The following is a 16,977-nucleotide window of genomic DNA, read 5'->3' as shown; positions in this document are numbered from 1 at the left end:
CCATCCCGTCGCAGATTCATGCTTTCATATCGTTCAATTTGATGCTATTGATGCTCTACTCCTTGCCCATGCTGACTCTCCCACTCTCTCCCTGCAGCTCACCTCCAGCAGCCTCGGCCTAGTTGTAGATCTTGGCGGCCAGGCCCGGGATAATCTCCAGCTCCTTCTCCGAGCGCACGTACTTGCCGTCCTTGGTGATGTCGTAGCCGGGCAGCTTGCGCTGCTGCTGGCTCTGGCGCACCTTGACCCACTGCTGCGTCGTCAGGTGCTGGCCGAGCTCCGTAAAGGCGTTGGACTCGTAGCCCAGGCGCTTCAGCAGGGGGCTGTTGGTCAGCGGGTCGAGCACGACCTGGTTGTTGGGGCGGGCAAAGTAGAGCACGCCCAGGCGGTCGATGCCGGCCTGGTCGGCGGGCGGCGCGTGCACGCGGTGGATGCTCGACTTGATGTAGCCACCGGTTAGGGCGGTCAGGGCGTCGCAGGTGTTGATGGTGATGGTGCCGTCCTGGGCGCGGACCCACTTCCACTGGCCCTCGGCATTGAGGATCTGGAGGGCGGCGACGGGCTGGCGGAAGAGCAGGGTGATGGAGCCCAGGTCGGTGTGGCCCGGCGTGTACAGCTCGCCGACTTTCTCGTTGTCCTCGGCGCTGCGGGCCGCGTAGTGCATGTAGCGCAGGTGGTCCTCGCCGGCGACGTCGTACTGGTGGTCGCGCACCAGCTGCTGCTCGTCGGGCAGCTCGAGCAGGATGGCAAACAGCACCAGCAGCTTCACGACGACCTCGTCGTGGCACTTGCGCGAGAAGGCCTCGATGGCCTGGATGTGCTGCTGCAGGACGGCCGGCTGCTTGCGCGCGTGGAACCCGTCAAACTTGGGAATGTTGTACACCTGCACGTTGTCGCGGATCCCGTTGCCCAGGATGCGGTGGCCGGCCGGGCGGTAGCCGTTGTACTCGCCGCGGGCCAGGTCCTCGGCGTTGTGGAACTGCAGCTTCTCCTCGAGCGGCAGCGCGTAGAACTCGCGGCCCAGCGCAAACTGCTCGTCAATCTCGTCCTGGGTGATGTTGAAGTTCTTGACGTAGAAGAAGCCGACGTGGTGCACGGCGTGCTCGAGCTGCTTGACGAGCTCCTGCTTGCCGCCGGGCTGGTCAAACAGGCTGAGGTCGAGCGTGACGAGCTCGGCCCAGTCGACTGGCACGTTAAAGTTAGTCGGGGGTGTACATAAAGTGGACAGCTGAGGACAGTGCAGAGTTGGGACTCACGGTTCGCCTTGGTCGGCGGGACCTGCGCGTAGCGTTCCAAAAGGCCAGGCATGATGTGGTGATGGCTGTGGCAGTGACAGTCGTATGTGAAGGGGTGACGTTGGAGAGTGTCAGTCTTGATAATGATAAGAGGTTACGTGAATTGACAACTTTCAAATTTTATTATACCGTAGCTCTACTCGTCTTCCACAATTTCCATTTACAGATCACGGCCGCAGCCGTCTCTATTTAAGCACGCCATCGGCTGGCGAACTTGGCTCAACGCGGACACTCAGGTTGAGCGGCCAGAGTCACCAAGACTAGATGTGCCGAAACAGACATCTCCGGACAATTGTGACACGAAGCGAACTGTGTCGAGAGTGATCCTCCGCTAAGATAGCCTCGTGAGCGTGTTCTGCGACGACGCTTCCCACCTGCTCGCGTAGTTTCCGAAGCGACCGGCGGACGTCTTGACAAACACGGCGGCACGACAGCGTCAGCAAGCCACCGTCCGAGTCGACGTGACTACCGTCGACTGACTTTCGTCGCTGCCAATTTCCTTTCCACTCCACCAGCGAAGGAATGCGGAAACACCGTCCACAGGCTCGACAGAAGTGGCCTACAGTGGGAGTCAAGTGTCGTCCTCGTGTAAGTCGGGTACGTCGTGTAAGTCGAAAGTGGGGCCGGCCCGTCATCCGCCCATCCGCACTGTAAACCAGGCAAGAACGACCGGCCCCGCAGCACGCCATCCGCCTCGCGCCATCTCGCGACACATCTCACCATGTCCCGGGGCACAGAACCGTCCGTGGAGGTTCTTGCTGGTGGGCAATTGCCGGACCAAGCGAGTCACGTAGGCACGATGGGTGGCCTCGGCGATGTTCTGTTGCTGGTATATCCGACGGACGCCTTGCAGTGCCTCGTCTCGGCCGTTTGTGCCGGCTTCCTTTGCCGCGCGATCATTGCCGCCCTTTTGTTTCTTGCTCTTTTGTCTTTTCATCCTCTGTCCTTTCTCCTTTTCTCCCCTTCCCCTGGTCGGCCTTGTGTGGGTCGGCAACGTCCGTTTCGAGTAATTTCTGGTCGACACCCCGACCTCGCTTCAAGACCCTGTCCAATGCGACAAACATCCTTCTCAGATCTGCCTTGAACCGCGCTTCGTCCGCGGGTGCCCCGTATTTCTTCATGCTTTTCTTTGGCATTTATTATGATCGCGTCCCTCCTCCCCCTCCACCCCTCACCGGCCAGCACGCCATCTGACAGGCCCTCTTGTCTCATCAAATGCTGGACAATTCGTCTCGACATCGGATGGTTTTTCTTTCCTGGACAGTCTCGATGCCGTTTATGTTGTCGCCCCGGTGAGGCCACGCGCACCCATATCGGCTCCTTCGACGCACTAGCCCCGGACCATTTTTGTGTCTTTGTTTTATGTTCCTTATCTCCTGTCCATTCTTGGCTTGTCCGTTTGCGGTTGTATCCGGTAATTGTCCGTCCTCTCTTGCCGACCGCCCTCACGTCTTTGCTTTCCCATTCATGTTTACTTAACCAGTCACCTCGTCTGTTCATGATTGGTACAAAATGGCGAGATCTGTGGACGGAAAGACGATGCAGATGGTTGATGCCGCACGAAGTAAAATTGCAGCTGGTTCGGAGATGTCCCAGGATTTTGGCAACCAGGTACTTGGGATGGCGTGGACAAATGAGGGATGAGGGACACGCACGAGACACATGGCCGTGAGACGAATGTACGTCAGGGAGGTAGTCGATGGAGACTCTTGTCATTGAACAAGATCGACGAAACATAAAAAAAACGACGCCGTGTAATGCTTTCCTTTACGCTCCTTCGCCTGCTTTCCACACCCCATCTGCCGTAGGTTGCCTGCCCTCAACTGCAAGGCGTGATCGACCTCCACTCTTGAGCGAGTGTACAGAGTGCCATTTTGGATACGATCTGTGTTTTCTGTCTCACCTTCGGCTTGCATTTCAACTATTCCAACGTGGAGTCTGCTGTCGTCATCGGGTCCGTCCGGTGTGCTGTCGCTGTCTTTTAAAGTCGACTCGCCCTCCCACTCTCTTCATTGGCGACACAAGTCTCACCTCTACGTTTTCACCCGTCCGCCACTCCCACCATGGCCGACGTCCTGAAAGGATCCAGCAAGCGGCTGACGCCGTGGCAGCTCTTCAAGGAGGTGTTCAACTGGTACCCGGCGGAGTACCCGGCGGCGGAGCGCAAGCTGTTGTTTAAGCTCGACCTCTCCATTCTCGTGTTTGCTTGTCTTTGCTGTACGTCGCCGTCCCTCGTGTGTCTCTTTCGTGTGTGTGTCAATACCTGCGCCTTGCTAACTCTCCAGTCTTTGTCAAATACCTGGGTGAGTGCCACAATCGTCAAAGCGTGCTATGCGGCCTGCTACACGGTATGTAAGCATGTACTTACGTGCCATGCATAGACCAGACCAACATTAGCAATGCCTACGTCAGCGGCCTCCAGGAAGACTTTGGCCTCTACGGCAACCAGCTCAACTACTTGAATGTCACCTACTACACGGCCTACGTCGTCTTCCAGGTGCCGGGCCTCCTGCTCATGTCCCGGCCGCGGCTGGCCCGCTGGCTGCTGCCGACGCTCGAAGTGCTGTGGGGCATCGCGACGTTTGCGACCAGCCGGACCACCAACGTCCAGCAGCTGTATGCCATTCGCTTCTTGATTGGCATGCTCGAGGCGCCCGTGTTTGCGGGGACGCACTTTATTCTTGGTACGTGTCGATAGTTCCTTCTTGCGCCGTCCGGGAGAACGGCGTCACTTTCTCCGTCTCTCGTTTGCTTATTTTTTTGTACTGTTTTTTTGTCTAACCCCCCCAGGCTCCTGGTATGGCGGCCACGAACTCTTCAAGCGCGCCGGCACGTGGTTCATCTGCAACGCCCTCGGGTCCATGGTCAGCGGCTACCTCCAGGCGGCCGCCTACACCAACCTGTCGGGCGTCGGCGGCATGGCCGGCTGGCGCTGGCTCTTTATCATCGACGGCGTCTTCACGCTCCCCGTCGCCCTGCTGGGCTACGTCGTCTTTCCCGGCGTTCCCGACTCGCCCAGGCCGTTCCACCTCACGGACGCCGACATTGTCCTGGCCAAGCAGCGCCTCACGCGCTTCAAGGTGCGGCGGCCGGGTCCGCTGGGCCTGGACGTGTTTAAGCGGTCGCTGCAGCGGTGGCACATTTGGGTGTTTGTGTTTTGCTACATGTACGTTGGTCCTCGCTCTTTTTTTGTCCTCGCTTCGCTCGCTACCCTCTTTCTGTCCTCGCTTCCCTCTTTCTGCCCTCGCTTCGCTCGATTCCTTTTCCCGCTTCGCTCGCTCGTCGCTAACACCTCCAGCTGCATGATCTGCTCGTCGTACCCCATCTCCTACATGAACCTCTGGCTCAAGGCCGAGGGCTACTCCGTCGTCCAGGTCAACCGCCTGCCGACCGTCACGTACGCCATCAACATTGTCGCGTCCTGGCTCGGCACCACGCTGGCCGCCATCTACCCGTCCTGGATCCTGTATACGATCGTCGAGACCTGCTGCGTGTTTTCGACCATCTGCATGATTGTCTGGGACATCCCGACGGGCCTCAAGTTCTTTGCCTGGTACCTGTTTGGCGTCGCCGGCTGCGCCAGCCCCATCCTCTACTCGGCCGTCAACACGATTGTGCGCGACGACTCGGAGGAGCGCGCGCTGATTCTCGGGTCGATGATGACGGTGGGCTACTCGTTCAACATCTGGGTGCCGCTGCTGGTGTTCCCGACGGCCGGGCCCTACGGCGCGCCGCGGTGGCGCAAGGGCTGGCCGTTTATCCTGGTGTTTTTCGTGCTGCTGTGGGCCGGGTTCGTGACGTCGATTGTGCTGCACCGGCGGGACCAGACGCGCAAGGCGGTGCATGCGGGGAGGGGGCCCCCGGTTGACGGGACGGACAGCGAGGGGGAGGAGCGGGTGTCGGAGGCGCTGTCGTCGTCGGACGATGTGGTCGTCGTCAACACCACGGTGGAGACAAAGGCATAGTGGCAGTACTTGACAGGAGGGAGAGTATATTGGCCAGTTCAAAATAAACCAAACAAACTAATTGGTATCAACGCTATGTATCAACGCTATGGTATCACGCTGCATGACAAGACAGAAAAGACGACATCCACACACGGACGCTAACTCGTAAAGGCCTCCTGGTGCAACCACACTTCAGACGCGCCGGCACCGCCCGCAACGATCCGGCGCTGCTCTGCCGCACAGGCCGCAGCCACGTCGTGGGCCATGGAGGACGGTCCACAGACGGCCACGCCGACGTGGCGGTTGGGTGCCGACGACACGGCGCGGATCAGGGCCGGCAGGTCGGCCTGGCCACGGCGGTACTGGACGTCGAGCGTGGCGGTGGATGCCGTGGCGGATGCAGTGGCAGACCCGGCGGCGGACGAGGCCGAGCGGCCCGTTTCTTTTGTCGTTTCCACCTCGACGGGAGCCGCACCTTTCTCGTCACTGCCCGACGCCGCGTCGTCGTGGACACTGTCTGGGGCGGTCCCGGGCACCGTTTCGGGCACCGCTTCGGCTGCCTCGCCCGTGGCATGCAGCACCACCGCGACGCCCGACAGACCACCGTCGTAGTTTCGATCAATGGCCCGCAGCGCGTCGACAAACCACGTGCGTAGGGCCGGGTCGCGGCTGGACACGACGGCCAACAGCGTCTGCGCGCGCCCTGCCCGCTGCTGCTGCTGCTGCCGTCGCACGAACCAGTCTTGGACCAGGCCCAGCGCAAACCCGGCGCCGGCGCCACCGGCCACGACGAGCGTCTCGTCAAAGCCCTCGTCCCAGCGGTGGGGGACGCCGCCGTAGGGTCCCTCGATGAACAGCGGGACCGACCGGCCCGGGCGCTGGCGGGCCATTGCGGCGAGCCGGCCGGTCAGGCCTCCGCGGGGCCGGACGTAGAAGACGGCGTCGCCGTGGCCCGCGACGGAGCAGATGGTAAAGGGATGCGTCGTGAGAGCGTGGACGGCGCCGCCCGCGAGGAAGCGGAGGTACAGGTGCTGGCCGGGCCGCCAGACGAGGGCGGACGCGGACCGGGACGCGTCGGGGGTCGTGACGGCGATCTTGAGGGTGTGCGGCGAGACGGCGTCGAGGGACGCGGTGCGCAGGCCGTGGGCGAGGTAGGTGCGGGCGACGGCCCAGAGCAGCGAGGCCAGGTAGAGGGCGACGGCGGCGATGATGTAGTCCCAGGAGGTCAGGGTGTAGTCGCAGTGGAGGAAGAGGAAGACGAGAAAGACGAGGACGAGCGCAAAGTGCAGGCCCTTGAAGACCTCGTAGGCGCGGTGCCGCACAAAGGGCAGCGACAAAAACGTCAGGCCCGCCTGCGCCAGGAGCGCGACCACGCCCGTCAGCCACTGGGCGCTGCTGTTCCAGTTGGCCTCGAGGGCCCCCGGCACGGTGGCGTTGTAGACGATGAAGGGAAACGTGTGCAGCAGCGCCAGTACAAACATGCCCCAGGCGGCCATGAGGTGGAAGATGACGAGCTTCTCGGGGGCGACGCCGGTCGCGGCCGTCACCAGGTTGGCCTTGCTGCCAAACACCAGGATGAAGGGCAGGCAGCCCATGGCCAGGTAGCCTGAGCGCGTGGCCAGCGGCGGCGAGTCGCCGTAGTGGGCGTCGGCGGTGTTGGGCCAGTAGTAGGGCTGCGGGCCGAGCGTGCAGCCGGCGAAGAACGCAGCGCCGGCGGCCCCCAGCAGGCAGACGCCGACCGACGGGCTGTTCCACTGCAAGAAGGTAATGCGCGCGGCGTTGGGGTAGGCCAGCGACCGCACGGCGGCGAGGACGCGCAGCCAAGGCCGGCAGCGGCGGACGGACGCCGGCAGGAGGCGGCTGAGGAGGTGGCCCAGGATGAAGACGGCAATGGTGGCCACAAAGAAGTAGACGGCGGCGCGGCCGTAGACCAGGTCGGCAATGTACCAGTTGACCCAGCGGCGGGATTTGTAGGCGCACTGCTCGGCGGTCATGGTGCAGTTTGTTTCGCGCGACGAGTGAAGCTGCACCGGGGAGGTGAGCCACTCGTAGGGCATGTCCATGTCCATGGGGGGACGACAAGGTGTGTTGTGATGTAGTGATGTGGTGATGTGGTGATGATTGTATTCTGGTGACGATGAATTCTGGTCGATGCCAAGATTCTAGCGAGGACGGAGAAAAGAAAGTGAAACAAGACAAACAGACGAGACAATTAGACAGTAATGACAGCAAGACAGAAGTCGGCAAGAATGTAAAGACCTGGGAAAGGGGAGATGGTTGTATATAGTATGCGGTGGGTCTTTTATTCTTAACTTGTCAACTGTTTATTCTGCTTCGTTCCCTTATTTCTTCCCCTCCTTATTGCTTCTTATTGACTCTCCCCGGCCTCTTACGGCAATCGTCTCGAATGCGATTCTGCAACAGATGGCGAATAAGAGAAGCGCTGATGGAGAAATACGTCTGCAAAGAAGAGCACAAGGGCAAAGAAGACTGCACAAAATGCCAAGACAAACACTATCCGCCATAAGGAGTGAGCAAGTTTGCGCGGCTTTGTGCGGGCCGTGTCCCATCAACCCTGGTCGTCAGTGTACACAGTATTCTGTACGTCGGTTGTCGATGGTTGTCCATATGCAGATCGACGTGAATTATGCAGGAAGTCAGAAATGGGGATCCTGGTGGTTGCTCATGGCCACAATGGTCTCTTTTTTTTCTTTTTCGAGTTCAGTCATTTCGGTAAACAAACAGTGGAAGATACGAATGTACTCCATCCACCATCCCCAGACGCTTTGTACTAAACGACTGGAATGGAGTACAACATGTCGATCATTTTGGGGAGACGGCACGACGCGGCGACATCCCCGACGGTCCACAAAATCCTCCAAGATGTTGTCTGGACCGGACAGTGAAGCCGCACAGTGACATAATTAGGAGCACTGCAGACACGACAGGCGCCGAGGACGATATACGCCCATTCTCCATCCTCATCCTTTTGTGTGGTCGTAAGTCGTATTCAGTCGCCAGCACGCATGGCCGTCTTCTCTCACGCCGTCTACCTCATCTGACGTCGTATCGACATACTACATCGTACTTCTTAATTCATGGACATCCGGCAAAATGCGCGACCAATAAATCGCGGCCAATCATGCAGAGCCCTCGTGGTGTTTTGCCCCTTTCCCATTCTGGCCAATCCGGCGTCTACACTCCGTTCTCCATACATACTCCATACTCCCTATGCTGTATTTACTTCCACCCCCACTGCCTCTATTTCCGACCACGTTGGACGATCTCTGTTTCTGTCCCACGATGCACAATGCATTCTTCCGTGCTCCGTCGTGCTCCGTCAGTTCCCATCTTATGTGTCTTGTCCGTCGTCTACCCTGGTTAGAATACGATTATAATGACGGATTGGTAACGAACGGTTTGCGAGTCGAAATGCGAACAGCCAGACCTTTATGTGTCTTGTTATTCTATTCCTATTTCTACTTCTATCTCTGTTTTGGTGCTTTTGTTAGCCATTGTGGGCGTATCACCTTGCCCCTTTCCTGACACTCGTCCCTCCGTTCATGCCCTGTTGTACGTCTCCAGTGTATCCAAGGGAATGCCCAGCGCCTTGCAGCGGTCTGCATTGCCAAACGGCACCTGGGCGCCGTTCCACTGCAGCAGCCGCACGGTCGGGGCCGCGGCGTCGACGGGCGTCCAGGGCCCCGTGGCCCGCGTCTGCTGGAGGGTCGCCGCGTGGCCGCGCACGGCCAGATAGTCGGCCGGCGGATTGGGGTCACCCGTCCGCGCAAACGCGGCCCAGTAGTCGACGACGAGCTGCATAAAGGGCACGTCGAGGCCGTCGCGGTCGGGCCGCCCGGCGCGCGCCTCGGTGCCAAAGACGACCATCTGCTCGCCGGCGTGGCACTTGTAGTACTCGGCGTCCGGGTCGCCGTGGACGCGCGCGGGCGTCGCCGGCGGCACGCACCAGGGCTTGGTGTAGCCGGCGGTCTGGTAGGTGCGGTTGAACTGGAAGGCGTACGTCGCGCGGAACGTGCGGTGCCGCGCGGCCGAGTACGCCTTGGCCAGGTCGTAGCAGGTAAACTCGCCGTCGGTGGCGAGGGCCATGCTGGCGTTGAAGATGCGCGCCGGGTCGGTGGCGTTGGCCGCGACGCCAAACGCAGACGCGACGGCGGCGTCCGCGGCCGTCTGGGCCGTCGCGCTGGCGGGCAGCCCGAAATGCGTGCCGACCGGGCCCGCCAGGTACGCCGCGAAGGTGGTGGCGTTGCCCGGGTAGTCGTCGACCAGCACGCCCGCCTCGTCGCGGTTGACGCCCGTCATGACGCTGATGTTGCCGGCCAGGTTCGGGTGGCGGCCCGTCCCGTTGACGACGAGCCACGGCTCCGTCAGGTAGACGCCGTCCACGACGGCGCCGTTGACGTTGGTCGTCAGGTTGGTCAGGGCAAAGCCGGACAGCCGCGCGAGGCAGGCAATGGCGGCGGTCGTGTTCGTGGTCGTGTTCGTCGTGGTGTTTGTCCCCCTGCAGCCCGCCTCGGCCAGCACCTTGGTCGTCCGCCCCCGGAAACTCGCTGCCGGCGTGTCGTACTGCATCCACGCAAACCGCCCGTTGCGCGGGTAGCCCTGCGGGTCCGACTGCAGAATGGCTCGGTGGAAGAGCCCCCGCGCCTTGGGCGACCCCAGCAGAATGTGCGTGGCCTGCGCGCCGGCCGACTCGCCAAACAGCGTCACCCGCGACGCGTCGCCGCCAAAGTACCGCGCATAGTCGCGCACCCACTCGAGCGCCGCCACCATGTCGCTCAGCGCGTAGTTGCCGCGGTGCACGCCGTCGTCAAACGCCAGGAACCCGGCGTTGCCCACGCGGTAGTTGACCGACACCACGACGACGTCGCCGCGCGACGCCAGGTTCGTGCCGTCCGTGTTGGGGTTTTTGCCCGAGCCGGACGTGAAGCCGCCGCCGTACAGGTACAGCATCACGGGACGGAGGGCCGTCGTGCTGTTTGTTGTGCCGTTCGTCGCCTCCGCTGTCGTCTCGTCGCCCATCGCCGGGAGGTGCGGCGTCCACACGTTGGCAAACAGGCAGTCTTCGCTACTGCCGCTGCGCACCTCGCCAATGGGCTGCACGCAGTCGGCGCCCGCCGTGACCGCGAGGACGGGCTCGTCGCGGATGGCAAATTCGGCCTTCTCGGCATACGTGAACCGCGCCGGCGGCTTCGCGTACCGCACGCCCCGGAACTTCCACACGTGCAGGTCGCGGTAGCCCGTCAGCAGCGTGCCGTTGACCGACTGCACGACGCGCCATTCCGCGCCATTTTCGGTGTCTGCCGTCGACGAGTTGGACACGGGCGCCGACTGCGTGCAGAGGATCGGCAGCGGCGTCAAGCAGTCGGTGGTCGTGACGTTGCCCGCCGCATTGATGGAGCGGCAGGAGTCCGAGTCGGCCGTCTCCTTGGCCACCCAGTACTGTTGGTCGTGGGCCGCGCCTCTGTACGCCTGGTAGGCCAAATTTTGGAGGAGATGGTCATTCGAGGCGCCCACAGGTGTCTCGCCGAGCAGCGTGCAGCTCGTGGCGGCGGCGCTGAACGGCGACGGCTGGTGCACCAAAATGGCCGCAGAGCCGTTGTTGGCCGCGCCGTCCAGGTTGTTTTGGGACAGAATGGTGAGGCCGCCGCCGGTGAAGAGGCCGAAGGAGGGTTGGATGAGAGGGAGGAGGAGGAAAGGCGCCAAGCCGGCGACACTGGATCTCGCCATTTTGTGTCGATGTCGAGCGATGTCGAGCGATGTCGAGTCGAGGCGTCGTGGCAAATCAATCGACCCTCGACTGCATGGGCCTGCATTCTATATATCGGAGAGGTGCCTCGACCTCCGACCGGACTTGTATCCGTCATATCTGTATATATGTACATCTATATGTGCAGGCATATATAAACACCGGGAAAATGCATTAGCCGGTGGGCGTGCATGTAATCTGAAGAGAAAAACGGGATATTCATGTAAAAGAGGGCCACAGCGGTTTAAACTGGCAATATACCCGAGACGGCACACCACACGCAACGACAGAAGTGTACTCCTCGCTCTTCCTCTTTATATCCATATGTCGGTTTGTGTTTTCCGTCGACATGCAACCCCAGCCACGTTAAACTCATGTAACTGGGTGGTCGCTCCGGAACCAGCCCTCCATATAGGCCCTACCATCTCGGCGTGGTCGATGAGGTCGTCGTTCTTCGCCGCCATATCGCCTCTACGTAGGAACAAAAAGTAAACAACGGAAACAAACATATATTAGGTATTGGAGGCAGAGTCTAGGAGAACAACTTGAAAATCAAACGCCAGGCACCAAAACGAAGATGGAAGACAGCAAGGAAGGAAAACAAAAAAGGAGAGAATGAACACAAATCGAAAAAGAATTCTATTACACATCCACCCAGCCTCACTTCGTTCGTCTGGCCGCCTGGCCGTGTCTGTCTACTCCGACCGCGCGCTCTTCGTCTTCTTGCTGCGCAGCTTCATCATGACGACGACCATGAGGTACGACGAGATGCAAAAGAGCGCGGTGATGCCGGTGTCGCGCCAGGCATAGTACTTTTCGTTGAGGTTGAACGTCTTGGCGTAGTCGCCGCCGGTCGAGTAGGCGCAGTACTGGCAGGCGGCGGTGGCGTCGGGGTCGGCGACGTAGCCGAAGCTGTACTGCAAAAAGGGGCCCATGTATTCGCCGCAGGTCTGGTTGGCGGGCGGGTCAAAGACGGTGTACTCCTGGTCGGCGCAGCGGACGGGGACGTCGTAGATGACGGTGCCGAGCAGGCCGCCGACGAGGTAGTTGAAGGGGTCGAGGTAGTAGAGCCAGTAGCGCCAAAAGGGCTGCATCTGGGCGTAGGGGACGACGACGCCGCAAAAGGTGATGAGGCCGGCGCCGATGAGCAGCGGGTTGGAGATGGCGGCGAAGTAGTCGTTGGGCGCGTAGGCGGCAATGGCCTGGCCGATGGAGGTGTAGAGGAACTCGTAGACTGCAAAAAAGTTAGTGTTAGAGTCAAAATCAAACGTCAGAAAGCAAGGAGAACAAAGGACATACAAATCATCTGCAGATACATGTGCCCCGAGATGCTGGCCTTGACTGGAAAGCCAACGGTAAAGTACCAGCAGGCAAAGTAGACGGTGGCGCAGATGATGAGGTAGGGAATCTCCGACACGATCTGGGCGCCGACAAAGGCCAGCCAGTGGTAGGTCTTGCTCTTTTTCTCGCGCGTCTCAAAGAGGTCGCGGTTGTGCAGGAAAAAGGGCTGCATCTGGTTGACACAGCCGGGGGCGACAAAGACAAAGTTGAAGATGGCAAAGAGGCGCAGCTGCAGGTCAAAGGCGGTGTTGCCCATCTTCCAAAAGGTGAAGCCGCCAAAGAGGGCGGCAAAGATGTGCAGGTTGATCTTGTTCCAGACGTAGTCGGGCGAGCGCCAGAGCTGGACCATGAGGCGGTGCAGCACCATGCGGAACTGGAACGGGAGGGGCGAGGCGTACTCGAGGTCGTCGCCGGCGGGGGGTCCGTTGTCGGCGCCGGCGCTCGCGAGAGTCAGCATCTTTTGGTAGGCGGCGTCGCGCTCGGGCGACGCGTCCCAGAGGTCGACCCAGTCGGCAATGGTGCGGCCGCCGGCTTTGCCCTGGATGACTTCGACGATGTGGTCGGCCGGGTTGGTGTCGGGGGGACAGGGGGCGCCGTTGCGGGCAAAGTAGTCGAGGACGAGGTGGGAGCGGTCGCCGGTGGGGCCGAAGTAGGCCATTTTGCCGCCTTTGGCGAGGAGGAGGAGGGAGTCGAAGGCTTCGAAGAGGACGGCGGAGGGTTGGTGGATGGTGCACTGGGAGGAGGAGCGAGTGAGCGGAGCGAGCGAGGAAAGAAAGCGATTGAGCGCAGCGAGCGAGGAAAAAAGACAAAAAGACTTACGAGGACGGCCTGGCCGCCGTCGACGAGGCGGCGCAGGAAGCGGATGATGTTGTAGGCGGACTGGCCGTCGAGGCCCGACGTGGGCTCGTCGAGGAAGAGCAGGGTGGGCTTGGCGACGAGCTCGACGCCGAGGGTGACGCGCTTGCGCTGCTCGATGGAGAGGCCGGCGCCGGGGACGCCGATGAGGGCGTCGGCAAAGGGGCGCAGCTCGAGCAGGTCGAGGATGTGGTCGACGTAGGCGAGCTTCTCGCGGCGGGGTGTGGACTGGGGCTGGCGCAGCAGGGCGGAGAAGGCGAGGGCCTCGCGGACGGTGGCGGTGTCCTCGTGGACGTCCATCTGCTCGCAGTAGCCGGTGAGGCGCTGGAAGGAGATGCCCTGGGGGCGGCCGTCGATGAGGATGGAGCCGGTGATGCGGCCGGCGTCCTTGCGCTGGGCGAGCACGTCGAGCAGCGTGGTCTTGCCGGCGCCGGAGCTGCCCATGAGGGCGACGAGGTGGCCGGGCTGCACGAAGCCGAAGATCTTGTCGAGCAGCTGCAGCTGGGCGCCCTGGTGCTTGACGTAGTAGTCGAGGCCGTGCCAGCAGAACGTGGACTGGCGGGGGGCGGAGGCCGACGGTGACTCCGCGGGCGGTGTCAGCGCCGCGCCCGTGGCCCCCTCCTTTTCCTGCTCGCTGACGGGCACGTCCTCCATGTCCGGCACCTTGGCGGCGCTGCGGAAGTGCCGCTTGAAGAGCAGCACGGACGAGCCGCCGCTGCTGCTGCGGAACTCAAAGGCGAGTGCGGTGACGGCAATAAAGAACACCCAAAAGGCCACGACGACGCCGAAGCCGCGCCAGACGTGGCCCGGCGAGTAGTTAAAGTGCTCGCGGATGTACGTGACGCCGTCGATGAGGCCCGTCGCGGCGTCGCTGCCGGGGACGGTGCAGCCGCGCGTGGCCGTGATGCCCATGTCGTCGTAGCCCGGCCCGTAGGGCACGTAATTCGGCGCGACGCACGCGAGCGACAGGCCGTCAAACTCGTTGGCGACGAGCGCCTCGAACGCGTAGGCGCCCGGGTTCAGGTAAAAGAGCCAGCGGAACCAGGGGTGCATGCGGTTGTAGGGGATCAGGTAGCCGCCGTAGACGAAGAAGACGGTGCTGAAGAGGCCCATCATCTGCGACGCGAGGCCGAAGCGCGTGCACAGGGCGCCGATGGCGCGGAACAACTGCAGGAAGCAGAGCGTGCAGGCGACGGTGACGGCCCAAAAGGTGAAGAACTTGGCGGCGTCCGTCTGCAGCGCGGCCATGAAGTAGATGATGAGCGAGAACAGCGACACCTGCACGAGCACGACGGGGATGTCGGTGAGCGCGTTGGCGATGCAGAACGCCGTCGGCCGGTAGAAGCCGAAGCGCTTGTGGCGCATCAGGATGGGGCGCCCCGTGAAGGAGGCCGTCGTCTCGGACATGCCCTCGAGCAAGAAGTAGAGCACGGGGAAGAAGAGCACGCCGGGCCGCAAAAAGGTCGACAGGCTCGTGTGCGGCATGTTGTAGAAGAGGCTGCCGCAGACGAGCGCCTGCACCGTGGCCGAGAAGATCTTGACGCCCAGCGACAGCCGGTCGCCCAGCATGATCTGGAACTGCCGCACCGTACAGTGCCAGATCTGGTCCAGCAGGCCCGCCGTGTACACGCTGCGCGGGCCCACCGTCCACACCCGCCGCTCCGTCTTCTCGCCCGCGACGGCCGCCTGCAGGTCCGCCACCTCGTCCACCCGCGTCGCCGGGTCCACCTCGCGCGCCCGCATCTGCTGGCACACGGCGCTCTGCCGGAACGCGGCCACGAACTCCTGCGGCGTGCTGGGCACGGCGCCCGCGTGCGACGGCGCAATCTGCCGCTCAGTCGCGACCGTCACCGACGTCAGAAAGTCGGCAATGTTGGCGCCCGGCGGACACACAAAGCCGAGGCCCTCAAAGTAGGCGCGCGCCGCCCGGGCCGGGCCGTAGTACAGGACGCAGCCCTCGGCGAGCACCAGCACCTTGTCAAAGGCGTCGTAGATGGCGTTGCCCGCCTGGTACAGCGTGGCGACGACGGTCGTGCGGTCCGTGTCGGCCGCGTGGCGCAGCATCTCGACAAACTCGAGCGCCGTCTTGCTGTCGAGTCCGCGCGTCGGCTGGTCCCACAGCTGCACGGGGCTCTGGGCCGCCAGCACCTCCGCCAGCGACACGCGCTTGCGCTCGCCGCCCGACACGCCGCGGATGAACTCGTTGCCCACCTTGGTGTGCGCCGTGTGCGCGATGCCCAGGCTGCCCAGCACGCGGCTGCGCGCCGCCGCGACGAAGGTCTGGCTGTCCGTCGGGCTGTCTTTCTGGCCATCCATAGGCCGCGTGCGCGGCGTCTTGTTCTTGAGCGCAAACGTCAGCGTCTGGTCCACCGACAGCGTCGGAAAGTGGATGTCGTCCTCCGTGTTGAGCGTAATCTGCTGCCGGAACCGCCGCGCCGCCACGTGGTCCATGCTGCCGTAGTGGATGGCCCCGCGGACCGTGCCCGACCCCGACTCAAACGACGCCCGGTCGTTGGCCAGCACCCGCAGCAGCGACGTGCACCCCGCGCCCGGCCGCCCCAGCACCAGCAGCATCTCTCCCGGCAGCACCTGCCCCGACACCTCGTGCAAGATGTCCCGCTGCGGCGGCTTCGCGCCGCCGATGCTCGCCAGCAGCACGCGCGGGTCGATGCGCGAGAAGAGCGTCTCGCCCAGCACCGCGCCCGACGCCTGCACGCGCACCGTCACGTCCTGGAACGTGAGCGTCAGCCGCTTTCGGCCGGCGCCCGTGTCTATAGCGTGCTCCGCATCACGCACGTCGGTGTCGCTGTCAAAGAGGCCTCCTCCCGGAGACACGCCGTCTTTTTCCCTGATCTTGTCGACGGCGGTGTTGGCGTTGTCGTTGGCGTTGTCGTTGACATTGTCGTTGACATTGACGTCGGTGGCACTGCTGCCACCGCTGGCTGTAGCAGCGTCCATGGCGGTCTATTGTTGGTGGAGGACGATGGGATCGCTGTCGTGATGCTGGTCATCCAGCAAGGCTGTCTTGCAAGTCGACAGGAAAGCGTAACGACAGCAGCGTGGGAGCCTATATAAGCGAAGACGAGCAAGACCAACAAGACAATAGGACACGGCGGACCAGCTCTACTGGCAGCATCTTACGCCGCGTCTGCGTTTCTATATCCATCGTCCCCTGTCTGCTTCGTGTGGATCCATGAGCAAGAATGGCGATGTGCTCTGTGCCTTGTTCTGTTTTCTGACTCGTCCTCCTCTTCGTAGTCTTTGGCCCAAATGTCAGCGTCTCCACTCCCGTCCGTTTCCGATTTTATATCATGCCATCGTTTGGGGACGGGAGCTTCGTTTTGCCTCGCTGAGAAACGCCCGTCGCGTCCGGAATACGCCTAAAACGATCAAAACGATCAAAAAGAAAGCAAAACCATGTCATTACGACAAAATTCCATGCAGGGGGGCCCACTTTCGCCGTGTTAGTGATCACATCCGTACTTCCGTCTACTTCCGTACAGCCATATCCGACGTGCCGGTTGAACGACGCACCTTAAAAAATAAAAAATAAAATAAAATAAAATAAAATGGAACAGTAAAACAACACATCCACTCTTTTCTTCATTCTGATGTGTCTTGAAATGTCAGTGCGTGTCAGCTCGCTCTCGGCCAAGAGATCGCGGGCGAGGGAAAAGGGACAAGAAAAGGGACAAAAAAAAGGGAAAGACGTCAACCAGCCCCAACCTACTTTGTATGTCGGAAGCTTGAACACCGTGTGCTCGGCGGTCCC

The 16,977-nt window shown here is 61.6% G+C and overlaps 6 protein-coding genes across 6 annotated transcripts; 1 reads left to right on the top strand and 5 right to left on the bottom strand.

Annotated features, from left to right (window-relative positions):
• Positions 1–118: 118 nt before the first annotated feature.
• On the bottom strand, positions 119–1,308 carry SPSK_00822 (naringenin,2-oxoglutarate 3-dioxygenase; the record flags this gene model as incomplete). Its single annotated transcript, XM_016727769.1, has 2 exons — positions 119–1,185; positions 1,257–1,308. 2 exons carry the CDS (start codon positions 1,306–1,308, stop codon positions 119–121), a joined length of 1,119 nt encoding a protein of 372 aa, XP_016584319.1.
• A 618-nt stretch (positions 1,309–1,926) lies between these two features.
• SPSK_00945 (uncharacterized protein) lies at positions 1,927–2,232 on the bottom strand (the record flags this gene model as incomplete). Its single annotated transcript, XM_016727886.1, has 1 exon — positions 1,927–2,232. The coding sequence occupies one exon, from the start codon at positions 2,230–2,232 to the stop codon at positions 1,927–1,929; it is 306 nt and encodes a 101-aa protein (XP_016584318.1).
• A 1,126-nt stretch (positions 2,233–3,358) lies between these two features.
• On the top strand, positions 3,359–5,260 carry SPSK_00745 (pantothenate transporter; the record flags this gene model as incomplete). Its single annotated transcript, XM_016727693.1, has 4 exons — positions 3,359–3,512; positions 3,581–3,598; positions 3,677–3,979; positions 4,086–5,260. 4 exons carry the CDS (start codon positions 3,359–3,361, stop codon positions 5,258–5,260), a joined length of 1,650 nt encoding a protein of 549 aa, XP_016584317.1.
• A 140-nt stretch (positions 5,261–5,400) lies between these two features.
• On the bottom strand, positions 5,401–7,311 carry SPSK_00742 (ferric-chelate reductase; the record flags this gene model as incomplete). The annotated part of the gene is made up of 1 exon (XM_016727690.1): positions 5,401–7,311. One exon carries the CDS (start codon positions 7,309–7,311, stop codon positions 5,401–5,403), a length of 1,911 nt encoding a protein of 636 aa, XP_016584316.1.
• Positions 7,312–8,803: 1,492 nt separating this feature from the next.
• Positions 8,804–10,990, bottom strand: SPSK_00721 (uncharacterized protein; the record flags this gene model as incomplete). Its single annotated transcript, XM_016727669.1, has 1 exon — positions 8,804–10,990. One exon carries the CDS (start codon positions 10,988–10,990, stop codon positions 8,804–8,806), a length of 2,187 nt encoding a protein of 728 aa, XP_016584315.1.
• Positions 10,991–11,704: 714 nt separating this feature from the next.
• Positions 11,705–16,163, bottom strand: SPSK_00661 (ABC multidrug transporter; the record flags this gene model as incomplete). The annotated part of the gene is made up of 3 exons (XM_016727611.1): positions 11,705–12,243; positions 12,309–13,083; positions 13,170–16,163. The coding sequence occupies 3 exons, from the start codon at positions 16,161–16,163 to the stop codon at positions 11,705–11,707; spliced, it is 4,308 nt and encodes a 1,435-aa protein (XP_016584314.1).
• Positions 16,164–16,977: the final 814 nt, after the last annotated feature.

This window comes from Sporothrix schenckii (assembly GCF_000961545.1).
Source record: "Sporothrix schenckii 1099-18 chromosome Unknown Cont48, whole genome shotgun sequence".
NCBI lineage: Eukaryota > Fungi > Ascomycota > Sordariomycetes > Ophiostomatales > Ophiostomataceae > Sporothrix > Sporothrix schenckii.
The sequence above is the reverse complement of the archived record's forward strand: the minus strand, read 5'-3'. Positions and strand labels throughout refer to the sequence as shown.